Source organism: Gadus chalcogrammus, chromosome 10 (assembly GCF_026213295.1).
Source record: "Gadus chalcogrammus isolate NIFS_2021 chromosome 10, NIFS_Gcha_1.0, whole genome shotgun sequence".
Lineage (NCBI taxonomy): Eukaryota > Metazoa > Chordata > Actinopteri > Gadiformes > Gadidae > Gadus > Gadus chalcogrammus.
In genome coordinates, this window is record NC_079421.1 from 17,444,056 (window position 1) to 17,466,761 (window position 22,706).

Consider the following 22,706-nt stretch of genomic DNA (forward strand, 5'->3'; position numbering starts at 1 on the left):
GTGTGTGTGTGTGTGAGCATAGCCATGTGTGTGTGTGTGTGTGTGTGTGTGTGTGTGTGTGTGTGTGTGTGTGTGTGTGTGTGTGTGTGTGTGTGTGTGTGTGTGTGTGTGTGTGTGTGCACGAAGGTGACACGACGTGTGATTGTGTCAGAGAGCAGTCTTTCTTTAGCCCTCTATCCTTGATCCCAGCTCCTTCATAATCAACGCTGCGGGCCAGTCCCAGTCCCACAGGACTTATAGCAGCGATAGCCAGACCTTCCACACCGGCCATGAGGATATCGGGCCCGCAGCCGGTGGCATTGTGCGATGCCACACTGTCAAGGTCTCCAACTCAAGCACCTTCGCCATTGTGGATTGGGATTAATGGCGCATCCATTGAACAATAGATCCCATTTCACACACAGTTGTCCCAGTAGACAGATCTGTGAGCCGCGCTGTATTGTCTTCCCCCTGTAGGTGTGAATTCTATACCGAGCCCATCCCTGTAGAGCTGGAGAGCAGGGGGGACTATCCTCGCAACTGGATTGCAGCCATGTACACCAGGATCAAAATGGTGCAAGGAAAGAACAAGGTAATTCATCATTTGTTTAGAATTGTCTCTATTTCAAGTGGTTATCCAGAAAAGACACAACTGTACCGTGATCCGTCTTATCAGGGTCCTCTTTCCTCAATATTAATGAAAGCACACCATTGTTTATCGATGTTTGATAAAGCCATGTTTGCCATGTTTTAAAAGTATTTATTCTGGTCTTCCTTAATATTCATCCACAGAAGATCAGATCAAAACAACCAACTTGAAGGATCTCTTGTCGTTACCCATGACATACTCGTGTGGTTATATTTATATGTTGTTATGATGACCACCATATGTAGGACATCTGTGTTGTAGATTGAATATATTTATCTTATGTGCTTAGTCATGAACCTAATTCTCCATCTGGGGTCAATATTGTACATCTTGACTCGATACAAATACAGTTTATACAGAAACAGTTTGCTATTCAGTATCCAGCTGGGATCACATCACTTTTACCTGAGGAGTCCACCTCTGATAATGATACCACCACGTGAATCCAATTCTCTGCAATCCACTGTTTTGCTCTTTCCTAATTCATCAACAACACCTTATAACTGACAAGCGGCAATCCTTTCCCATCTGCCTAAATGAATTACACTCCCGAGTCCATAGTCTGATCTGTGTGAAGCCGGCACTGTAAATGTAGCAGCTGCAGCTGGGCCCAGCCTGTCGGTTGCCAAAAAGGCGCTTTTATTTTGAAATCAGTGAATCTCCCCGTCTGCTAGAACACTCTTCGTGCGCTGCACGCCTCATAAATAGCTTGACAGCCTTATGGCTGAAGCCAAGCGTGCATCCCGCAAGAACCATTGACCTGTGATGAGGAATTACACCACGCAAGTCTGAAGCTATAGTTATTTCGACCACGTTGTACACTGTAAGCGCTGATGTGCACTTTGAGTATGTGCGAGGGGGGTGATTCAATTATACTAATTCACCACAGGGGAATTTTTGAAGGAAGATGGGGTTTAAGTAGGCTGCATGCAACACAGTAATGTAATAGTCATCCAGGTTTTAGAAGACGCTATTAACCATATATTGAGAATCCTTAAGCTGTAGGTCGTCACGATCAATGTTAAAAAACAAATCTGCTGTTTTTGTAGAGGTAACTATATGAGTGACTTATTCAAAACAGGCGTCTCAGTTTGCGGAACATTGGCATGTAAATCCCTGGCATTCTGTAAGCCAGGGACTGTAGAGACCTTACCGAGAATTTCCTGAGGGAGGTTGTTTCTCCAGCCACTTATCCCCTTGCCATAACGAGGAGCAGACCTCCACTGCTGCCCTGCCAAAAGTCGATCCACAGGATGAGGTGAGAGAACCCCCACACCGGCCCGCCACACCTTCAGCAGAGCGGGTCAAACTGTGGCATAAATCCTCGGCAATCCACCCCGAAGACGACGGCTTACGGAATTACTGAACAATCATATGAGCTGGCCGGGAACTCTGCGCTAAGGTCGCACTGGTGTGGCTGCCAGGATCCGAGCTGTGATTTATATCATACGTGTGATCCACCCCCTCTAGAGGCTTTGAGTTAAAGGACTTCAGAATCCTTCAAAAGGTGCACAAAACTAGTGATCGGGATTTGGTCCCTGACACAATCAGGGATTCGACCCCGAACTTTGATTGACGTGAATAGGGAGCGGGCCGCTGTTTACGAGCCCTCGTCGCCCAAACGTGGGTGCTTTATGAGGGTGAACGCTGGGGGTCAATGACAACATGGGCCGGGTTAAAAGCAGAGCGTTTGGTAAAGAGTGAATTCCTCTCTGTCAGCTCTCATAAATCCCGGCGGCCCATGAATCAGAAAGTGGTCCAGCCTGGACTCAGAGGGGGCGCGGTGGGGGTGTGTGGGGTGGGGTTGGGGGGCTCCTCCCAGTGATGTCTAGTGGAGAAAAGGAGGGGACCCGTTTGGGTCAAGATAGCTATAGAATTAAATTGTGGGCTTGGCTGCTGTGGTGGGGTTGACGATTGTGGGGGTGGGCAAAGACCCCGGGGGTCAGTGTGCACAGCGGGCCTGGTCAGGGCACCACTTAGGGACCGCGTGCACTTGTTGCAAATGAGCGCTTGGCTCTCAGGTTACACGGTGGTGAGTAATGGCCGTAACGCTACACCTCACCGCTGCGCTGTCAGTGCCGTGACAAATGTCATAACAAGACAGAGTGGACAACATGATTGAGGTAGCAACATCTGCACTTTCCAACGCGCTCCTTCTCGTGAGTGGAGGCAGTGTTTTCATGCCAGCGGTTGGGTTGTTGGAATCGTTGAAAGAGTCGAATGGCTTAACTGACAGGCTTTTGAAGGTAAGCACAATGAGCTGAAGAAAACTGAGGAAAGTCCTTGGCCGGCGAAAAACGGTGGGACAATGCACACACAGCATTCGGTGCCTTTGATGTAGCTGTGCACTGAAAACAGATGTCGCTTTGCATACAAAAGACAGCCCCGTGCGATCTGGCCACAGCCCGAAGACCTTATAAATTATTATGCCTGCTTGAGCCATTGGAAATGTGTTAGGCTGAGCGCAATGACCGAACAGAATGTGGCACGACCAGTGGGCTCCAGGGAATAGCATGCGACCTGGTCTTTGCGTCTGTGTGGCTGGAGTATAGGGAGACAAAGTGGGTTTTCAAAAAGGCCAGATGTATCCTTCTGTTAATGTGGCGCACTGGGATGTTAGAACACAGGGCAGCCATACACCAGACCCCTCACACCTTGACCTGGAGCACCATTCACTGCACAGCTTATACCAGGAGAAACCTTCCACTAACAGTCGCAACGCTGCAATTACAGCACAACCCTTGGTGTGTGTGTTGGTTCATCTGTGCTGCGTTGAACACTCAGAATGGTCCTTTTTCATTCCGTTTAGACCGTTGGGACACTGGTGGTGGGGAGGGCCAACGTCACCGGCTCCTACACCTGCAGAGCCGAGAACGAGGTGGCCGAGAACGAGCTGGCCTCAAACAAGTGGAGGATCCCCTTCTACGTGGACGGTAGGTGACTCATTTGGAGGAGAAAGAGATCATAAAAATGGCTTAAAACCTCACGTTTCCCTCTTAAGGCCAAAGCTCGGTTAGAGCTGACAAGAACAACTGCCGCACTCTGTTTTTATGGGCAGGCGTACGCAACCATACATCAGACCCGTTCACATTGCGTTGACCCTACACATATGCACTGTAATGAATTGCAAGAGCCGAGCAAGAATGTGCAGATTGCGCCGTGTAATAAAGAGACCGAAGGGGGTCATTAATTGAAACCATCTCCCATCGTAGCAGCAGCGCTTGAGTTCGCCAGAGAGAAAAAATATATCGTGGGCCATATGGCAGCTTCTAATGACACGCGCTCATGTTAAAAAAACAACATTGTATGAATGCATTTAAAACTCCTATTCCAGCAGCCCATTCCTCTCTCTGCCTGTGAAGCTGATCCTAAGAAAGTTACTTTTTATGTGAATGGGAGAACTTCCAAGTGTTTCCTAGAATGAGGGCCGACCCATCGTGGCAGCTACACATCCTAGCGCACCGCCGGCGCTAGGTCTTGACGTGCTCCCCGGTATCTGATTAAGGGATGAGAAGGACGAAAAGCGGGGTTGACCTTGAGTTTAAGGTTTAGGGTCGCGCGAAAGACGCCGGGCACCAAACATGCCCCCCCCCCCCCCAACCCTCCTTAAGTGTGCGAGAATGCCTCAGAGGAAGCTTAACTCTGCTCCATTCCAGAGGTGGGGATGACTGAGCACGGTGGAATGCCGGAGAAAAAAGGAGGACAGAATTGTAATAACAGCTGTCTTCTCTTACGGAACACAGAATGCTTTCCAGCGTTCTGAATAAACAAGCACAGTCTGTCTCCCCCGGGGGCCGGCTCCTGCTGCGCTCCCATTGGTTGAGTGCACATCAGCCATCAGCGATGCCGTCCAGCGGCAACGTGCTTCCAATTAACAGTGATGATGAAACAGGAAACAACCGCACGTTTGCCATTCCTGGCTTTGGCAGCGAGCAGCTCTCGTCTTCGGGACTGCGATCCTAAATAGTCGGTTGTAGGGTTAGGGTGAGGAGTCAGCGAGGAGCCGGCACGATATGAGATCACCGTCAAATGCAATACATAGTTATGTATATGTTGGTTACACTTGCTGGTCATTTATAAGCCTTGAGCTAATGATGAACTAATAATTGACAAAACATTAATAATTAACATTGTAGATGATTAATAAGTGTTATGTTAATGTATAACAACAGATGTGATGTTGATTAGCCATTACAAGCCATGTCAAAATTGACCCTCTCGTTAAATCATAAGTGGGATTTTCCACCAAATTGTATTATGGATAGATCAGCCTACCAGTTGGAACAATACAGTGTATTGGCCTGTAGGCTGAGCAGTTATTAATCACCTACCAATCTATATTCAACTAATTAAATTAAACTCTTCAATAAAAGCATCTGCTGAACATTGGCATTAACAGTAAACAACCACAGCGTTAAAAAGTCCCCACTCATTCATTTCCACCCACTGCTCATGTATTAACTCCTCCCCGCGTGGCCGCAGATCACTCCGACCACATGCACATCGAGCCCCAGACAGCCATCGAGGGAGAGGACATCACGCTGACCTGCCGGGCCACGCGCTACCTCTACTCGGAGCTGCAGTGGTTCGACCCCCAGAACCGCACCGTCGCCGCGGACGTGTCCCCGCTCCGGCTGCACCCTTACTCCGTCTCCCTGGCGCTCACCCTGCGCAACGTGTCCCGGAACGGCGGCACGCCGGCGTACCGCTGCGGCGCCCTCAACCACTTCAAACACAAGTCCGCGCACAAGACCTTCGTGCTCAACGTGGACGGTAAGCAGAGCACCCGGGAGTCTCGCTCAGGGAGCACGGCCACCACTCGAGGCAGGGCTTTTGCCGCCAGCCAGGAATTGTTTTGGTTGTGAGTTTGTGTTATTGTTGTGTTCATTGGGATACCCGCTCCGGGTGCGTTGAGGAGGCTGATGTATACTGTACTGAAGTTGATTACAACTGTAAAATCTCCCAATAGATTCTATGAGACATACTGAGCACAATTTTTGCACGAGTGGATTTTGGAAAGAGCGGCTGAAAGAAGGAAGCTTATGTGTGTTGTGTTGGCAGGGAGGAAGCGGCCGTGGCTGAGTCAGAATCTGACCAATCAGGAGGTGAACAGCAGCAGCACGCTGACTCTGGACTGCCTGGTGTCGGGGGTCCCCAAGCCGCTGATCACCTGGTTCAAGAACAACATCCAGGTGCAGGAAGGGCCAGGTAAACGCTGCTGTTCTCGCTGAACTATGATCAGACCTAAAGTCACGTATAAAGGAAATGGATTATTTTCTTTTGAGATTGTACATTTACCTTTTCTTGGCTTGTGAATCGTTATTGCTATTAAATCCTTATGGTCAATAAATTAAGTTTAATAGATTAGATCAAAGTAAATTCAACCGATTCTAATGATCCTTTTACAACCAGTGTTGCCAGATTGGGCCAGATTGGCGGGAAATCTGGTCCAATCTGGCCACACGGATTACAACAGTCACAGTGTCTGATTCCCACAGATGATATCTGACCCTCTGTGTGTGACCATGTGGTCTGCAGGTATCACCCTGGGGGAGAGCGGGGTCCTGACCATCGAGAGGGTGAAGAAGGAGGACGAGGGCCTGTACGAGTGCTTGGCCAGCAACGTGGAGGGAAGCATCAGAACCAGCGCCGTCGTCATGGTTTCCGGTAGGTGGCCAATCGGAAGATCTAACAAGAGCTAAAGCAATGTGGCGTGCGTTAAATGACCGTAGTGCTGTATACTGTACGTCAAGGAACAATGACCTGTACTGTATACGAGTGAGCTCGAACTGTGTCAAGATTAGAGTAGAGAAACAGACCATGTTAATGCAATTAAGTGGGCCGATGTTTTTCCATACTCAGAAGGACATTCTCACGAGGGAGAATGTACTTTGCAAAAAACTAAAACTGTGTGTATTTTTTCAGCCTTAGGATTTTGGGAAGTTTCAACGGACTGAAAAAATTAAACACTGACAGGACACAAGGCTGATGTGGACATGAAAGTATAGGAAGAAAAGGAAATAGAGGATGAAGGAGATATGAATTGTGCGCTTCAAGACCCCTGCTGGTCAACGTAGTAGCAGTCGCTTCGTTATTCTCTGTGTTCCGCATTTAGATTAGCATGCCTAGTTAACAAAAAATGTGAATGGAAAATAGCACTGAGGAGGAAAAAATGTTCGGCATGCATCTCCAAAACCAATGGGGAATAAACACTGAAGTGTGTTTCTGCTTTCAGTGTGTATATATAACATTTGGAAAACATTTGGGAAGAAACAATCACACCCCCTCTTCCCTAACATAGTTCTAACACAAAGTGATAAAAACATTGTATGGTGTTTAATTCACCCCCTCTTCGATCAAATTCCTTCTGCACAACTTGCCATAGCGACACAAGCTGTTTTCTAAATAATATGAAATATATACATTTAAAGAAAAACTAAAGAAGTGAGGACATGGGGGCTGAACGTCAGTGTGTTGTGCCCCACTTCAGGTGAGGACGGCCGGGCCAACGTGGAGGTGATCATCCTGGTGTGCACGGGAGCTGCCGCCACCTTCCTCTGGATCATGCTCATCCTCTTCATCCGCAAGCTGCGAAAGGTGAGCACCTGCACATCTGGATCTGCAGCTGCATCCAGCCGCAGCTGGTTCTGCATGCCTCCTTTCAAATCGTCCTCGTCACTACGGAGCCATTTTTAGCAACATTGAGATACTTTCACAAAAACGCCCGGGTGGTATGAAGGCTGTGACTCACTGGCAGCAGGGGAATGCAGACTTTATTGGACGGTTAAATTTAGCAAGTGTTTATGATTTCCACATTTCCCCCCGAACACATCCGACAGGGGGTCGGGTTCATGTTTATGCATACTGTAAGACCCTGAATGGGACACAACATGCTGAGAGGATCACATTCCCTAGGCTTTGATTCATTTAGACAAATAGGATGAAACACACAGGAAGTGGTGGGACACTAGCAGGTGGTGGAGAGGATGGCGGGGGTGTGCATTGGGGTTAGGGGCACATTTTTTAAACCGCAGTGACAATTCACTTCAAAATGACTGAAGTGGGGGTGTACTGGTCAGAGTATAGCCTAGTGCAGCAGTATGATTTTTTTCTAAAGAGAAAAAAAAAGTGTTAACACAGAAACAAGATAAGAACCTGACATATATGACCTAAAGGTTCACCTCATTGTAATCAACATATATTTCTCCTGATGGAATTCACGCTGGTGTTCATGCATCCCCTCCAGCAGCCGTCCCACTACAAGATGGGCCCGTCCATCATCATCGATCCCGATAAGTACCCCCTGGATGAGCAGGACGAACTCCTCCAGTACGACAGCAGCAAGTGGGAGTTCCCCCGAGACCGCCTGAGACTAGGTGAGCCCCCTACGCCGACCCCCCCATGGGTCTGTTTCATTTGTACCCCCCCCCCCCCCCTTCATCACAGTCACGGCCTCAAAGGACCGCGCCGGAGGAGAAAGAAAGGCTTGAGGGTGATCCAACCCTTCAACCAAATCCCTGCAAAGTCTGTCTGCAACTTCTGAGAGAAATTCAGTTTCATTGCGTATCCATTTCAATCTGTTTAATTCACACCACATTGAATCGATTGTATCTATGTTAAACATACGTAATGTACCGCTTTTGTGCAATTGTGAAGTCTGTGGCATGGGTTCAGATCTGATTAGTACATCACAGAAGTGTTATGCCTTTTTGAAGATGAAGCACGGGACGACAATTACATACCCGCCGACTGCCTTTTGATATGCTCTCTGGAAGGGCATCATACATAAATACATATATACACACACACACTCAGCCACATGCACACACACATGCACACACACATGCATACATGCATGCATGCAGGCACACACACACACACACACACTCACAAAAACATACACTCACACACACACACACACACATACATGCATACCCCCTTCACCCCTGGAGAGCAGAGCTTTGTGGTTAAAGCCCCAGCAAGCTGCGGGGTACCTCCAGAACAGAGGGGCGTCCTACAAGCCAGAGAACTCCAGAATGATTTACGGGGCCGTGCTCACCAGATCCTCCACCCTCCCTCCTCCAGGTAAAACCCTGGGCCACGGGGCCTTCGGGAAGGTGGTGGAGGCCTCCGCCTTCGGGATCGACAAGCTCTCCACCTGCAAGACGGTGGCGGTCAAGATGCTGAAAGGTACGGTGGTCCTGTCTCAATCATTTTAGCCGACACCAGTTCTGCTGCCGGAAACATGGTGGTCTGAAATGGTGCCTGGGAAATTATGGAAACTGGATCAGATGTTTGAACAGGAGCCACAGACGGGAATGAACAATAGGATGTTCAGCTCTACACAGGGTGCTGTAGAACAATCATGTGTTCAGACACATGTTTTCACACTGATTAATTGTGAATCACACTGAGAAGAAGCAACCTTTGTCCGAGCCAGGAAGTTCTAACACACAACAGATATTTGTACTTGTCATGGACATCGTTATTTTTTTGAGTGTGTGTATGGGGGGGGGGGGGGGGGAATTATGTTTGGTATTTTTTCTTCCCTCGCACAATAAAGTCCCATGAACTTGAGCCTCACATGTGCTGGCAATTAATGTTTGCGTGGCAAATGGGTTCAAAACAAGGCACGCGAACGACTGCTGTTGTGCAAAAAGTGCATGAGGCAGGAGAGGCGTGATTGGCTCTGACGAGGGGATGTGATGAGAGGATGCAGATATCACCGGCGGCTCCTAAACAGCGTCCAGTGTGTGCAGGTGACTCAGAGTTCAGGAGTGAATGGCGTATTGTGAGAGCAATAACAATAATAGAACAAGATAACAAATTTCCCTCCTTGTTTCTTCTGGACGTTCAGTCAGTTGGAAACACCCCCCCCCCCCCCCCCCCCCACACACACACACACACACACTCACACTCCGAGGGGAGCTGTTGTCAGACGGCTTCCAAAATCCCTCTTGAATATTCACAACAATGTGTGTTTTTATTGTTTCGAAATGGAGTGAGCAATTCCAGAAGCCCAGCTGCTGGCGTGCGGTGATTCACCTTGGGTTTAGAAGTGGACCATGGCTTTGTTTTCTTTAAAGTGACGGCACGACGCATCACCACCCTCCTGAAGACATATCGCAGAGCATAGCATCAAGCGTTACATAATACACCATCATATCGCATAACATGGTATAACATGACATCATATACAAAGGTACATATAACCAAAATATACTGTGCAATAAATATGTCTCCTAATATTTGGGAGAGCGAGGAAGTGCTTTGGGTTGTGGGAATCGAGGATCTCAGTGCGGAGAGGAAACAAGAAACCACTCCTGGCTAGAAATATGGGTCCCGGGGATGACATTAATAACAGTTTGAGAGACAGAGGAAGGATCTGTCAGGCGGTCAGTGCTTCTAGGTCAGGCCTAATGAAAAGCAGCAGAGATTTCTTTGCCTTGACTGTGAGTTAGTGAGAGATTATGTCGCCTTTGCAGACATGGCTCATACTGGGGATGGAGAAAGTACTGACCTTTGAACTGGGAATGACATCCCCTTAACTAGACACATCATAAAGCACCCAAAGGAAATGTGCGCTTGCAAGCTCAAGAGGGTGCACTCCAATGAAAATATCCTTTGTTAAATGGATGCTCTGAATTGTAGAAAAACAAACAATCGCTAGACTTTTGAGGCTCCGTTGCGTTTAACACTCTGGAACAATTATAAAGAGAACATTATCTGTGATTCTGAGAAAGAAAAAAAAAGGAAATCCTACATATTAAACATTAATCGACGTACAATCCACACTTCATTTTCGCGTGAGAATGCTGTGTTCTCTTGAATGGAAAGACAGTGCTATCTCACATCTCCACAATATACAAGTGAAATCTGTTTCCTATTTCTCTCCAATGCCAAACTGATTTATTTAACTCAAATGAACATCCATCTCCCCCTGAGCGAGGTTCTAAAAAAAACGTTAAAAGAGCGGGCTGAGAATCAAATTAATTGTGAAAAATAGATCCCTGTCTCCAGATTGATTTCAATGGCACCCAAAACACAGGCGGTCATGTGTGTTTGATGCTGCTCAGTACAAACCACTCGTGTTCTGTGTTTGGTGTTTGAAACAGGAGGTGCCACAACCAACGAGCGCAAAGCCCTGATGTCCGAGCTGAAGATCCTCATCCACATCGGCCACCACCTCAACGTGGTCAACCTGCTGGGAGCCTGCACCAAGCCCGGAGGTCAGTCACCCACCTTCTCATGACCTCCCCGGAGACCCGCCCTCCTGCAGGCTCATCCCTATCAGCCAATCAGATTTGGTAGATTGTAACCGTGACTGTCCCCATCGCCACAGGTCCACTGATGATGATCGTGGAGTTCTGCAAGTACGGCAACCTGTCCAACTACCTGAGGAGTAGAAGAGGGGACTTTGTTGTCTGCAAGGTGAGGAGTCAAACGCTCAGAATCATGGCTTGCATTATTTCAATCATTTGTACATTTAATTTTAATTATTTGTTATATATTTTACAGTTTTGTTATTTGTTATTTTTTTGGCATCTTATCTTGTGTTATCCTATCATATGTTATCCTATCCTACCTTACCCTGTCTAAAATTATCCTATTGTATCGGATCTTATAAGAGGATGAGTCTGTGAAGGGTTGTTTAAAAATAGTTTGATTCACTGAATCAGGATGTAAGCAGTAGCTCCTTTCTTGTTCTAATAGGATGTGCCTGTGTGTGTGTGTGTGTGTGTGTGTGTGTGTGTGTGTGTGTGTGTGTGTGTGTGTGTGTGTGTGTGTGTGTGTGTGTGTGTGTGTGTGTGTGTGTGTGTGTGTGTGTGTGTGTCTGTGTCTGTGTGTGTGTGTGTGTGTGTGTGTGTGTCTGTGTCTGTGTCTGTGTCTGTGTCTGTGCTGTGTCTGTGTCTGTCTGTCTGTGCGTGGCCCATTCCTGTGTGTGTGTGTGTGTGTGTGTGTGTGTGTGTGTGTGTGTGTGTGTGTGTGTGTGCCGGCGCCTGTGTGTCTGCACCTGTGTGTGTGTGCGCGTGTGTGTGTGTGCCTGTGTGTGCCGGCGCCTCTGTGTCCTCCCCTGTGTGCGTGCCTGTCTGTGTGTGCGTGCCGCGCCTGTGTGTCTGCCGCCGTGTGTGTGACAGAGGCAGGAGGGCAAGGCGGTGTCCGGGTCGGGGTCGCCGGGCTGCGAGCTCAGCGAGCTGATGAAGCGCCGCCTGGAGAGCGTGGCGAGCACGGGCAGCTCGGCCAGCTCGGGCTTCATCGAGGACAAGAGCTACTGTGACTCAGAGGAAGAGGAAGAAGGTACGGGCCCTGGCCAAGCGGCTCTTCCTTCCCCTCCCCCCCCCCCACCCCCGCGTCTTCCTCTCGGGGCCCCTCCCCTGGTTGTTTTCTCATGTCGGATGAGACGCTTCCTCCTCCTGTTCCGCAGCACAATAGCCGCCTCTGCTGCGGCGAGGCTCCTGTCACCCCCCCCCCGCCGAGTCCCTGCAAGACCTCTGTTTACTTCCTGTCCAGGGCTTTGCTGTTTTGTCTGTTTTTCCCCGACGCGCTCAGGGGGGAGGACGTAGTGTGTGAGGGGGGGGGCGTGTCAGGCGTGTCGTCCTACCGCGTCGTGTTGTTTCTGGTTTGATTGGCTGTTTACTCAGGTGGGCGGGTGGATGAACCCCCTACCCTGTGTCGGAGGCTGCTCCTCAGACCCCCCCCCTTCCCCCTCCACCCCACCCCGCCCCGCCTCACGCCATCGACATCGTCGTCGTCGTCGTCGTCATAAGCGCTTCACTGCAGAGCTCACGAGGAGCGGGCCTTGTTGTTTTATCTCCGGTGGGTAAAGGAAGTCCTTAAGACAATGCTGCGGGGGCGGAGGGGCGTACGTGACCGAGGGTGGGATACTGAGCCTCCTTCAGGCTGATGCTCGTGTCGAAGCGCCCCTGGCCGTCACACGTCACCCTCCCGCACCCTCCATACTTCCTCGTCGCCGCCACCCGATCGATTTGAACGCCATGTGCCGCACGTGCGTACCGTATGAAAAAATGTATGATTTTCCCCACATTCTTTCCCGCTCCCCCAGAGCCCGAAGATTTATATAAGCGCGTGTTGACGCTGGAGGATTTGATCTGCTACAGCTTTCAAGTCGCGAAGGGCATGGAGTTCCTGGCCTCACGCAAGGTATTGTTGACACAAGCAAACTTTATCGAAAAAATGTATTTCGCTTGAAACAGGTCACGGGCTTCACGCGATGTAACACATGAATTCTGCTTTGATCTGCATCTGTGGGGGAAATATTGGTTTTGCTGGGGGTGAGTGAGTTTTAACATCAAGCTGGGCCGTGGCTCAGTCCAGACCTGATGCGCTCCTCAGGTCATTCATAAATGTGGTGTGGGCGGATGGGGATCATTAGTGAATGAACTTGTTGTCGTAGATAGACCCCCATTATAAGAGAGAGAGAGAGAACATTCCTTGGCCTGGACACAGAGCCACGTTCAGCCCCTAGTAAGGCTAAATTAGTACACCATGTGTTTACTACAGCGGAAAGAGTACCATTGGGAGGGGAAGTATGTGCAGAAGGAGAGAAAAAATAGAAACGTGACCTCATGTTCGTATTAATTTCCCATTGGAGTTGTTAGAGCCGGTTTCTTTATTTATTTGTTTCGCCACGCTCCTCTCCACTCCAGTGCATCCACCGAGACTTGGCGGCACGGAACATCTTGCTCTTGGAGAACAACGTGGTGAAAATATGCGACTTCGGACTGGCGCGAGATGTGTACAAAGATCCCGACTACGTGCGCAAAGGAGACGTGAGTGGGCTCTTCTGGGATTAAACTGATGATTGGAATGCCTGTGGTCAAAAAAAGGCTTTCAATCGTGATGACATTTTAAATTCTGGAGTTCCGCAAATATGGAATTGTGGCAATGCATGAAACCAAAAATATAAAGCATGAAACACTAAGTGATTAATGCAGTGTATGGACGTCTGAGATTAAGTGGTTCAGTGTGTTTTTTCAGGGAAGAAATGATGATGCCAACACAAAATAAAAATGCGACGTCTCAATATTCTCAGATGAGGAAAAAGCAACAATTGCAGTTGATGATTCCGCCTTTTTTCCGTTTACCGTGTGAATGAATCGGTCGGTTGATGTGTGTACACAGGCTAGACTGCCCCTCAAATGGATGGCGCCAGAAGCCATTTTCGACAAGATCTACACCACCCAGAGTGACGTGTGGTCCTTCGGGGTTCTCATGTGGGAGATCTTCTCTCTTGGTGAGTGTCATTAACCCTACTGGCTGCATTATCATGAACCTGTCCCATCGGATTTCCTGAGACCAGGAACCACAACACACCATGGAAATGTATAGGCACAGTTTTAATTACTGGGGAAGTCAGTTCTTGCGTAAAAGTTTCAAAAGGGCATTTTTTGTCATCGCTCTCGAAGAAAAATTAACAGGAAGCCCTCTTGAGACTTGTTTAGTTTGTTTTTATTATCCCGCCGTTCCTGTTGCACAACCCTGCCAAGATGCCAACTATTTGCGGCTCTCAAGCTCTGGGTTTATGATACTTAGCGAGCCGAGTCAAGCTAGCGTCGGTGCCCAGGGCCGCTGAGCCTCTCCGTGTGCAGCGGTTAGAAGCGGTCTGCTATTGATGCATAATGGCTCCTCCGGGATCACGCTTTGTGTGTGTGTGTGTGTGTGTGTGTGTGTGTGTGTGTGTGTGTGTGTGTGTGTGTGTGTGTGTGTGTGTGTGTGTGTGTGTGTGTGTGTGTGTGTGTGTGTGTGTGTGTGTGTGTGTGTGTGTGTGTGTGTGTGCGTGCGTGCGTGCGTGCGTGCGTGCGTGCGTGCGTGCGTGTGTGTGTGAATATGTGCATGTGGGTTTTTTGAAAATGTGCACGTGTGTTTGTGTGTGTGTGTGTGTATGCAGGGGGGGGAGTGGCTGGCACTGTCAGCTAAATAAAACAATTTACGTGCAACATTAGCGTGGTTCAACCCGTGAGTTTTAGGCCAGGCAGGGGACATTAAGAAAGAAAGGGTTCCTTCCATTAGGTTCTGATTGAGCTGTCCCTCTCTTTACCCCAGCTGCTGATGACAATGAGCAGTAGGCGAAGCGCAGATCACTGTAAACCTAGCGTCCCTGCTGTGCAACTGCATTTCATGCCATGCCGTTCAATGGCAACGCTGAAATGTATTGCCTCTGTACTGTATATAGCTGTAGCCTCAGGTAGCGATGAAAGACATCTAGTGTAATTAAAGAGAATGAAAAGAAACTTTGAGGCAGAGCACTGTACGTTCGGTCATGCCCAGGCGTTGAATCCTTGCCACGTGGCCTCCTAGCCACTATACATCAAAAGAAGCGTGTTAAATCCCATTTTGTTTGAGAGAAAAAACAACTCTCCCTTTCCTTCTTAGTCTCTCTCTTTTTCTCTCTATTTTTCGCTTCTCAAACAAAAACAATCTCCTTCTCTTCTTTCTCTCTTTTATCTCTCTTTCTCGCTCTCTCTCTATTTCTCTCTCTCTCTCACTCTATTTCTCTCTCTATTTCCCTTTCTCTATTGTTCTCTCTCTCTCTCTCTCTCTCTCTCTCTCTCTCTCTCTCTCCCTCTCTCTCTCTCTCTCTCTCTCTCTCTCTCTCTCTCTCTCTCTCTCTCTCTCTCTCTCTCTCTCTCTCTCCCTCTCTCTCTCTCTCTCTCTCTCTCTCCCTCTCTCTCTCTCTCTCTCTCTCTCTCTCTCTCTCTCTCTCTCTCTCTCTCTCTCTCTCTCTCTCTCTCTCTCTCTCTCTCTCTCTCTCACATTACATAACAGATTTACACTCTTACCAGCTCTCATTTACACTTACACATCTGGGCAGTTTACTGGTCCAAAAGGAGATAAATCAAGATTGAAATTACCAAGAAATGGGCCAATAAAGAGTCAAGAATCCTGCAATCTGGTTGTGTTTGGAGGGCGAACGGTTTTCCCCAATTTCAAAATAGCTTTGGTGCATGTTGCCCTCACACTTTGAACTGTGCATTTGAAATGAGGGATTTGAAGTTCGGGTTTGGGATGAGAACATTTGAGCCAAATCCTGACCTACTCTGTGGCGATCTCATTTGACATGCGAGGATTCGCCTGTACGTTTATGATAATAATTTTCTGTTATGCTAAGGAAACTGAGAGGTCATTTTGTTTTCATCAACAACATATAGGTAATGTCTATGGTAATGAAATGAGAGGCTTTGGCTATTTGTATTATGCAATGGATTTGCAGCGATCACATGGAAATAGAATTTCATGAGTCAGGAAATGTAAGGGATTACACGGCCGCAGCAATGCTGCCCAAAACTAACAGAATGTAATATCAGACGAAACATGGCTCACTGCAAGACTGTTGGTCTTAATAAAACTTAAAACTAAACTAACAGCCAATTCATTTTCCAAGATTGTTCTACTCCCCTCCCCCCCCCCCCCACAAAATGATTTGATTCAATACCTAATTTTCTGTTTTGTTAAATGTCTGGAGGCCTGGCATTAAGTTGGTCAAACTGATTTTGTCCCTGCGAGGTTGCCGATTAACTGCAGCTAGGACCTCACAGTAATGGGAGTGAGAGGCCCAGGTCTTTTGGCCTGGTAGTCAAGCCACTGATGATCCCGCCTAGCCTCTGAAAGACACTCGACTTTCAAATCCTGGTCAATGGCACCTGGACACTTTTGGCGGGCAGGGGGCAGGATCAATTAGCAGCATTGGCCCTGCCCACTCCCTCTCTGAGCTCCTGGTAACCTCGGAATGACCTTCTGTGTCCTCCTCTTCCTCCTCCCTCCTCCAGGTGCCTCCCCCTACCCAGGCCTCCAGATCGATGAGGAGTTTTGCTGCAGGCTTAAGGACGGAACCAGGATGAGAGCCCCCGAATACTCTTCCTCGGAAATGTAAGCTTTCACGTCGCTCCATACGGTTGTGGTTGTGGTTTTGTGGTATCATTTGTTGGGACCTTACAGAGTACAAGAACACAGATTTATTGTACAAAAGAGCTCCGTATTGACTGGGACAGGGGAGGCAGAAGTATCTGCTTTCCGTCTCCCGTGCTACTGGAAGGCCGCCAGCGTGCGATAAGAGTCATGGGTAGCCCGGCCTCTGAAGGAATCCACGGGGGAAACATTAGCTTCTGATTGGACCCGGAGTCGGCTGCTTTCTTCTGCTGAGATCCGTTTTGTGAGTGACACTGATGTAGCCCGTAACTTACAACCCTCCCCCAACAAAAGCCCACGTCTGGGCTGGAATAAAAGCACCGCAGGCCCGGAGAACCGGGGCCTCCCTGTATTCTACTGGGTCTTTTGAGCCAGAAGTAGCGCTCACCGAGATGATAAATAGCGGCGAGAGGCATGAGCGCTTCCACCTCAGAGTGGTACAGTTTGTGACGTGAGCAGACAGTAGGAGAGCCGAGCTTGTTTGATCAGGAGGTCAGAACCAGGGCCAGTGTTCTGTGGCTCAGCCCAGGGTTGGGCTTGGAAGACCATGAAAGCTTGCACAAGGCTCACGATTACAAAACAGCTGTGCTCCCGCTCCTCACCCTGATTTACTCGATTTGCAGCTTTAATATTTCTATGTCTACGAAGTCTGTTTCAAATTGTCTGTGCGCCCTTTTTCAAAAGGAGAGTTGCCGTTCTTGCGCTGTGCGATTCCGCATTGTCGCTTTTCGGCCAAACGGCTTGAGACAAGAACAAAAAACACAGCATTAAAAATAAACCAAGCAAAGGGAGACATTAATTGAAGAGGACCAGAAAATCCAGTCCAGACCGTGGCTTTGAAAAAAAAAACAGCCCCCGCGATCCACTGGAGCCAAGAGCCCGCGTTCCCCTTCTGTAATGTTTCACTCTGATTTACAGAGTGGAGACACCAACTCAGAGATTAGAGCGGTCTGACGCGCCACGCATCAGACCCATGACCGGGGCACCTGTCTTCGGTTAGGAGCCCAGATAAGACCCTCTGAACCTCCCTCAGACGATAGCGGTCATCCCTCTCTCCCTCTCTCTTCCGGTCCACCTCCCGGGAGCGGACGGCGGGGCCCGGTAAGCCCGGGTTCATCCTGCTGCGTCCGCTTGACCCCGGCCCTGCGGGGGCCCCACACTGTTTTAGAGACAGTGAATCGGTCCCAGTCGGCGCCGAGCGGTAAATCTTCACCGGAGAGGCACACCAGCTCATCAGGAATGTGACCTCGCAGCTGCACATCTGCCGAGCCACACATCTGGCCCCCGACGCGCGGCCGAGGAATCACCCACGACATTTCTCAAGGACCGTCGCTGCGGCTGAGTCAATTCCCGAGACCCTTTGTGATGTCAGCACGTTGAATCACTCTCCAGCCCCTATCCCCCGCCCCCCCCCCGCTGCCAGATCCTCCGCCTGCCCCCGAAAACCCCCCAAAATGTGGGACCTAGACAATTAATTCTAATTATACAGCGAGGCAGGAAATGTGGTTTAAATTGTGCAAGAATAAATATGCCCCTCTCCCTCCCTTTTCCTCTACTTCTCCTTGTCTGTGTGTGTGTGTGTGTGTGTGTGTGGTGTGTGTGTGTGTGTGTGTTGTGTTGTGGTGTGTTGTGTGTGTGTGTGTGTGTGTGTGTGTGTGTGTGTGTGTGTGCGTGCGTGCGTGTGCGTGTGTGTGCAGGGTGCTGGCGTGTGTGTGCGTGTGTGCGCGTAGTGTGTGTGTGTGTGTGTGTGTGTGTGTGTGTGTGTGTGTGTGTGTCTGTGTAGGTGTGTGGGTGGTGCTTATGTTCTTGATATCCTGTCTCCGTTAGAGGAGCACGTCCACCTGGCTGGAAATACACTCATTAGGGTCAGGATCACAGCCCCCCCCCCCCCCCCCCCCGGGGGGCCCCCCACAGCAGCCTCCTCCAACTGCCCCGGCCAGAACCCAGAACCCTGAACACTGAACACCCTGAACACGGACACAGATGGAGACGCCCGCCTCGCTCCTTCTGCTCCTTATCGCGCTTCCATCGAGAGTGTCGGAGACGCCGCGGCCCACCGACGACGAAACCCGAGCCCGGGTACGCGCCGATCGGCCAATCAGCTTTATTTATACAGAGACACATCCGAAACCACGCTGGATCCTCTTTCGGCGTTCTGGAGGAGGTGGAGGGTCGGGGATCCCTCGGTGACTCAGGGGGTTCTGTTCAAAACAACAGCTGTCGATCTCTCTGCCGAGCGTCCGCCTTCTGATATCGTCCAATGGGAGAAGACGAGGGCGCTCCCCGCCGTGGACCCGCCTATTATTGTGACCCGGCGTCCCACAAGGGCAGAGACGCTGACAGCCTGTCAGCAACGCAGCCCCCTCACCTCCGCCCCCCCCCCGAGGTGGGGGGGGGGGGTCTACATTACACCACGACAGTGGAGGAGGACTTGAGACCCTCTCGGACCGGACCCCCTTGGCCGCGGCCTCCTGGCCGGGGGGGGGGGGGGGGGGGGGGCTGTTGATTGTAGATAGGGAGGAGGAGAGTGTATTCCGTCAGTCATCGCTGCGCCAGACTCAACAGTGTACAGGTCCTGGGTCCACCCCCCTCCCAAAGCTGCGGTTTGTTTTTCCTTCCCCGCTCCGCAGTACAACGCGTGTTTTTCTAATAATTCGATCTGGTTAAGGCCAATCCGAGTGGAGCGAGCGCAATTTCCTGTACAACCGCTTCTCTGTGGAGAGCTCATGGAAATGGGCGTCGACATGCCTTTCCTGACAGTATTCCATAACTACGGCTCCCTCTTTGTTTGAGATGTAACGGGATGGCGTCGGTCATAGGAAATAAGTGACATGGCGGGGGTCTAACCGTCTAAAAACACTATTAACTACGATGGTGTCGTTAAATGGGATCACTACCAGGGATGAGAGATTTATTGGATTAAGTCGGGGCTTGTGAAGTATCACAAGTAGTGTGTACCAGTGGCGTGCGTGTGTGTGTGTGTGTGTGTGTGTGTGTGTGTGTGTGTGTGTGTGTGTGTGTGTCCGTGTGCGTGTGCGTGTGTGTGTGCGTGTGTGTGTGTGTGTGTGTGTGCGTGTGTGTGTGCGCGTGTGTGTGTCTGTGTGTGTGTGTGCTTCCAGCAGACATGTGTACTTGAGTGACGCTGAACCTCGTTCCCCAGATATCAGACCATGCTGGACTGCTGGCTGGGCGAGCCACTGCAGCGGCCCACCTTCACCGAGCTAGTGGAGCACCTGGGAGACCTTCTGCAGGCCAGCGTGCAGCAGGTAACACACACAGAGCTCACCCCACCACACTGCAACCCACTAAGGGTGATTCTCATCGTCTATTCATCTGTCGACTGATCTGTTGTTTTCCAAATAAATCGTTTAGTCTGTAAAATATTGAATCATAAATCACGGAAAAAGTCCAAAGTGATAAACTGTGACTATTATAATGATCTATGAACTAAATCAATGAATTGGACTGCAACATTTATTCCGACTGATGTTGAATTCAGTCATGTCATGAATGAGGATGAAGGTTTATTATTAGGCATCTCGTTCAAGGCCAAGGCAGACATGGGGGATTGATACCAGGCAGGGAGTCAAACTCTGTATCCTGCCTCTGCATTATTGTCCTTCACCCTCCACATATTAGCTTTGAGATGGATTGGACTGGATGGATTCATCTCATACATGGATGGAAACATGTCTGCAGCCAGAGTAAGATCCTTGACTTGTCTGTAAGAGGAGAATCAAAAGCAGCTTTAGATCTCTGCTCGAAGTCCTTTGGTAACTGACTTATAACACATCAAACAATTTCTTTAGGATGTCCAGACTACAGTTTGTCCTTGAGCGTCGCCATGGACAATAACATCAGTCACTTGTTCCTAGAAATGAGTCAGAGAGGTTTCCATTAATAAGGAAGCTCTGAGAAAGGTGCAAAGCGGCCTATTGCCCAAGGTGGTGTAAGAAACCAAAAGGGGAATTAAAACATGACAATACTTGGAAACAGAAAGGAACTGCCTACAAAGTCCTGGGAAATCTTTTCTTGTACTCATAACGCAATGTTAAAGATCCCATGCCATTCTATTTTATGATGCTTTAATATAGGTATTAGTGGGCCACAAACACAGTATTCAAAGACGTCCCCGAAATTCAGCCGTGGTGCAGAGTTACAGTCACTCCGAAACAGTCGCACATTGAGCTTCCCCCAAACGCGCTGTTTCGGTGGGCGTGTCAAGGCAGGTCAAGGAGGGGGGGTGGGGGTGTGGCCCTGAGCAGCTTGTAGCCACTACCATGCGCTCTGTATACGGTGGGCGTGTCAAGGCAGGTCAAGGAGGGGGGTGGGGGTGTGGCCCTGAGCAGCTTGTAGCCACTGACAGTACCATGCGCTCTGTTTACGGTGGATGTATCGCAATGGCTCGTAGAAACCCATATTATACATAGATATCTATATCATATAATATAATATTATCACCTGGCCCTGAGCAGCTTGTAGCCACGGTACCATGCGCTCTGTTTACGGTGGATGTATCGCAATGGCTCTTAGAAACCCATATTATACATAGATATCTATATCATATAATATATAATATATTATCACAGCCAAAAGCTGTGTGAGCCTCCAGACGATAGGTTATTATGAATCTCAAACGACCGCGTCTACTTCAGATTGATGTGGAAGTGGAAGAACCAGAGACGTCGGAGAACCCGACGAAGTCCTTTGTGATTCATTATATCGTCTGGACGCGCACACAGCTTTTGGCCGTGATGTATTATTTGATATAGATATCTGTATTATATGATATTATTTAGATATAGAGCAGAGCTCCAGGTCTGTAACGCAAGTGTTGTACACTTCCTTGTTATTTGGATAACCGTTCTGCTGTTGGTGTTATGGCATAACGCGTCGGACTCTCGTCTCTGGTATTTCTACAACGAGACTCGTAGTGGGGGTTATCTCAGCCATGGTTGAGAATGAATTGGGGGAAAGGAACTTTGGCTTTGACTCCCTGAAGTAGGCTACATGAACCACGACATGGAGGAGAAAGGGATTGTTGGCCGCGAATGTATCCCGCTTGAGCCCTGCTTCCCGCCGCCTCGGCAGCGGTCAGCGCTAATCACCGCATCCTGAAGCCGAGGCGGTGGTCCATAGGCAGCGAGACTCCGGCGGGAGACGACCGCGGTCAACAATCCCTTTCTCCTCCATGTCGTGGTTCATGACTTCAGGGAGTCAAAGCCAAAGTTCCTTTCCCCCAATTCATTCTCAACCATGGCTGAGATAACCCCCACTACGGGTCTAGTTGTAGAAATACCAGAGACGAGAGTCCGACGTGCTATGCGCCATCACACCAACAGCAGAACGGTTATCCAAATAACAAGGAAGTGTACAACACTTGCGTTACAGTCCTGGAGCTCTATATCTAAATAATATCATATAATACATAGTTATCTATATCAAATAATACATATTATCACGGCCAAAAGCTGTGTGCACGTCGAGACGATATAATGAATCACAAAGGACTTCGTCGGGTTCTCCGACGTCTCTGGTTCTTCCACTTCCACATCAATCTGTAGTAGACAGAACCGCCCGCTGCCTGCTGCCGGCGCGAGGCACCACCGCCCGGCTGCCCGCTGCCGGGCGGTGGTGCTTCGCGGCGGTGGTGCCTCGCGCCGCGGCAACCGGCGGCAGGCAGCATGTCGCAGTTCATGTACTTCGATGTCGTTCTGCCATTGCATTCAAAATTCTGTAACTAGCCTGTTACTACGAACTAAGCAACTACCATACACGTATTAGCATTTAGCACTAGCTCAATCACGACTCCTTCAGAATTCTTGTGGGTGGTTACGAACCAACCAAGTGGGCAGGGCCATGAATAATAGTTTGACAACGCTACGTCACAGTGTCACCTTATCCAGATCGGCTCATTTCTTCTGCCTTTTTCCTTTCATTGCCTATTGCATTCAGCAGACAAACTGCATAGATTTCAAACTTACCACAGCTCACAAACTTATTCAGACCTATGTTATTTAACAAACAACAGGAAAAATGTGATTTTAATGGCATGGGCTCTTTAAATAAAATACCAAAATTGTCGAATGATGAATGAATGAAAAAAAAGCGACACCGGAATTCTGACCTTTTCTTTGAGTTCACTCGAGCT

The 22,706-nt window shown here is 49.1% G+C and overlaps 1 protein-coding gene across 2 annotated transcripts in view; it reads left to right on the forward strand.

The window, feature by feature from the left end:
* kdrl (kinase insert domain receptor like) overlaps positions 1-22,706 on the forward strand; it is a 48,049-nt gene that overhangs the window by 17,077 nt on the left and 8,266 nt on the right. Inside the window, exons 11-26 of one of the 2 annotated variants that reach the window (XM_056600025.1) lie at positions 457-571; positions 3,438-3,561; positions 5,111-5,401; positions 5,690-5,836; positions 6,167-6,295; positions 7,119-7,225; positions 7,875-8,004; positions 8,714-8,818; positions 10,744-10,857; positions 10,971-11,059; positions 11,767-11,926; positions 12,693-12,790; positions 13,297-13,419; positions 13,772-13,883; positions 16,417-16,516; positions 19,716-19,821. In XM_056600025.1, coding sequence (XP_056456000.1) covers positions 457-571; positions 3,438-3,561; positions 5,111-5,401; positions 5,690-5,836; positions 6,167-6,295; positions 7,119-7,225; positions 7,875-8,004; positions 8,714-8,818; positions 10,744-10,857; positions 10,971-11,059; positions 11,767-11,926; positions 12,693-12,790; positions 13,297-13,419; positions 13,772-13,883; positions 16,417-16,516; positions 19,716-19,821 — 2,050 coding nt within the window. The remainder of the gene's footprint in view (positions 1-456; positions 572-3,437; positions 3,562-5,110; positions 5,402-5,689; positions 5,837-6,166; positions 6,296-7,118; positions 7,226-7,874; positions 8,005-8,713; positions 8,819-10,743; positions 10,858-10,970; positions 11,060-11,766; positions 11,927-12,692; positions 12,791-13,296; positions 13,420-13,771; positions 13,884-16,416; positions 16,517-19,715; positions 19,822-22,706) is intronic. The other variant, XM_056600027.1, reaches the window with a different exon arrangement.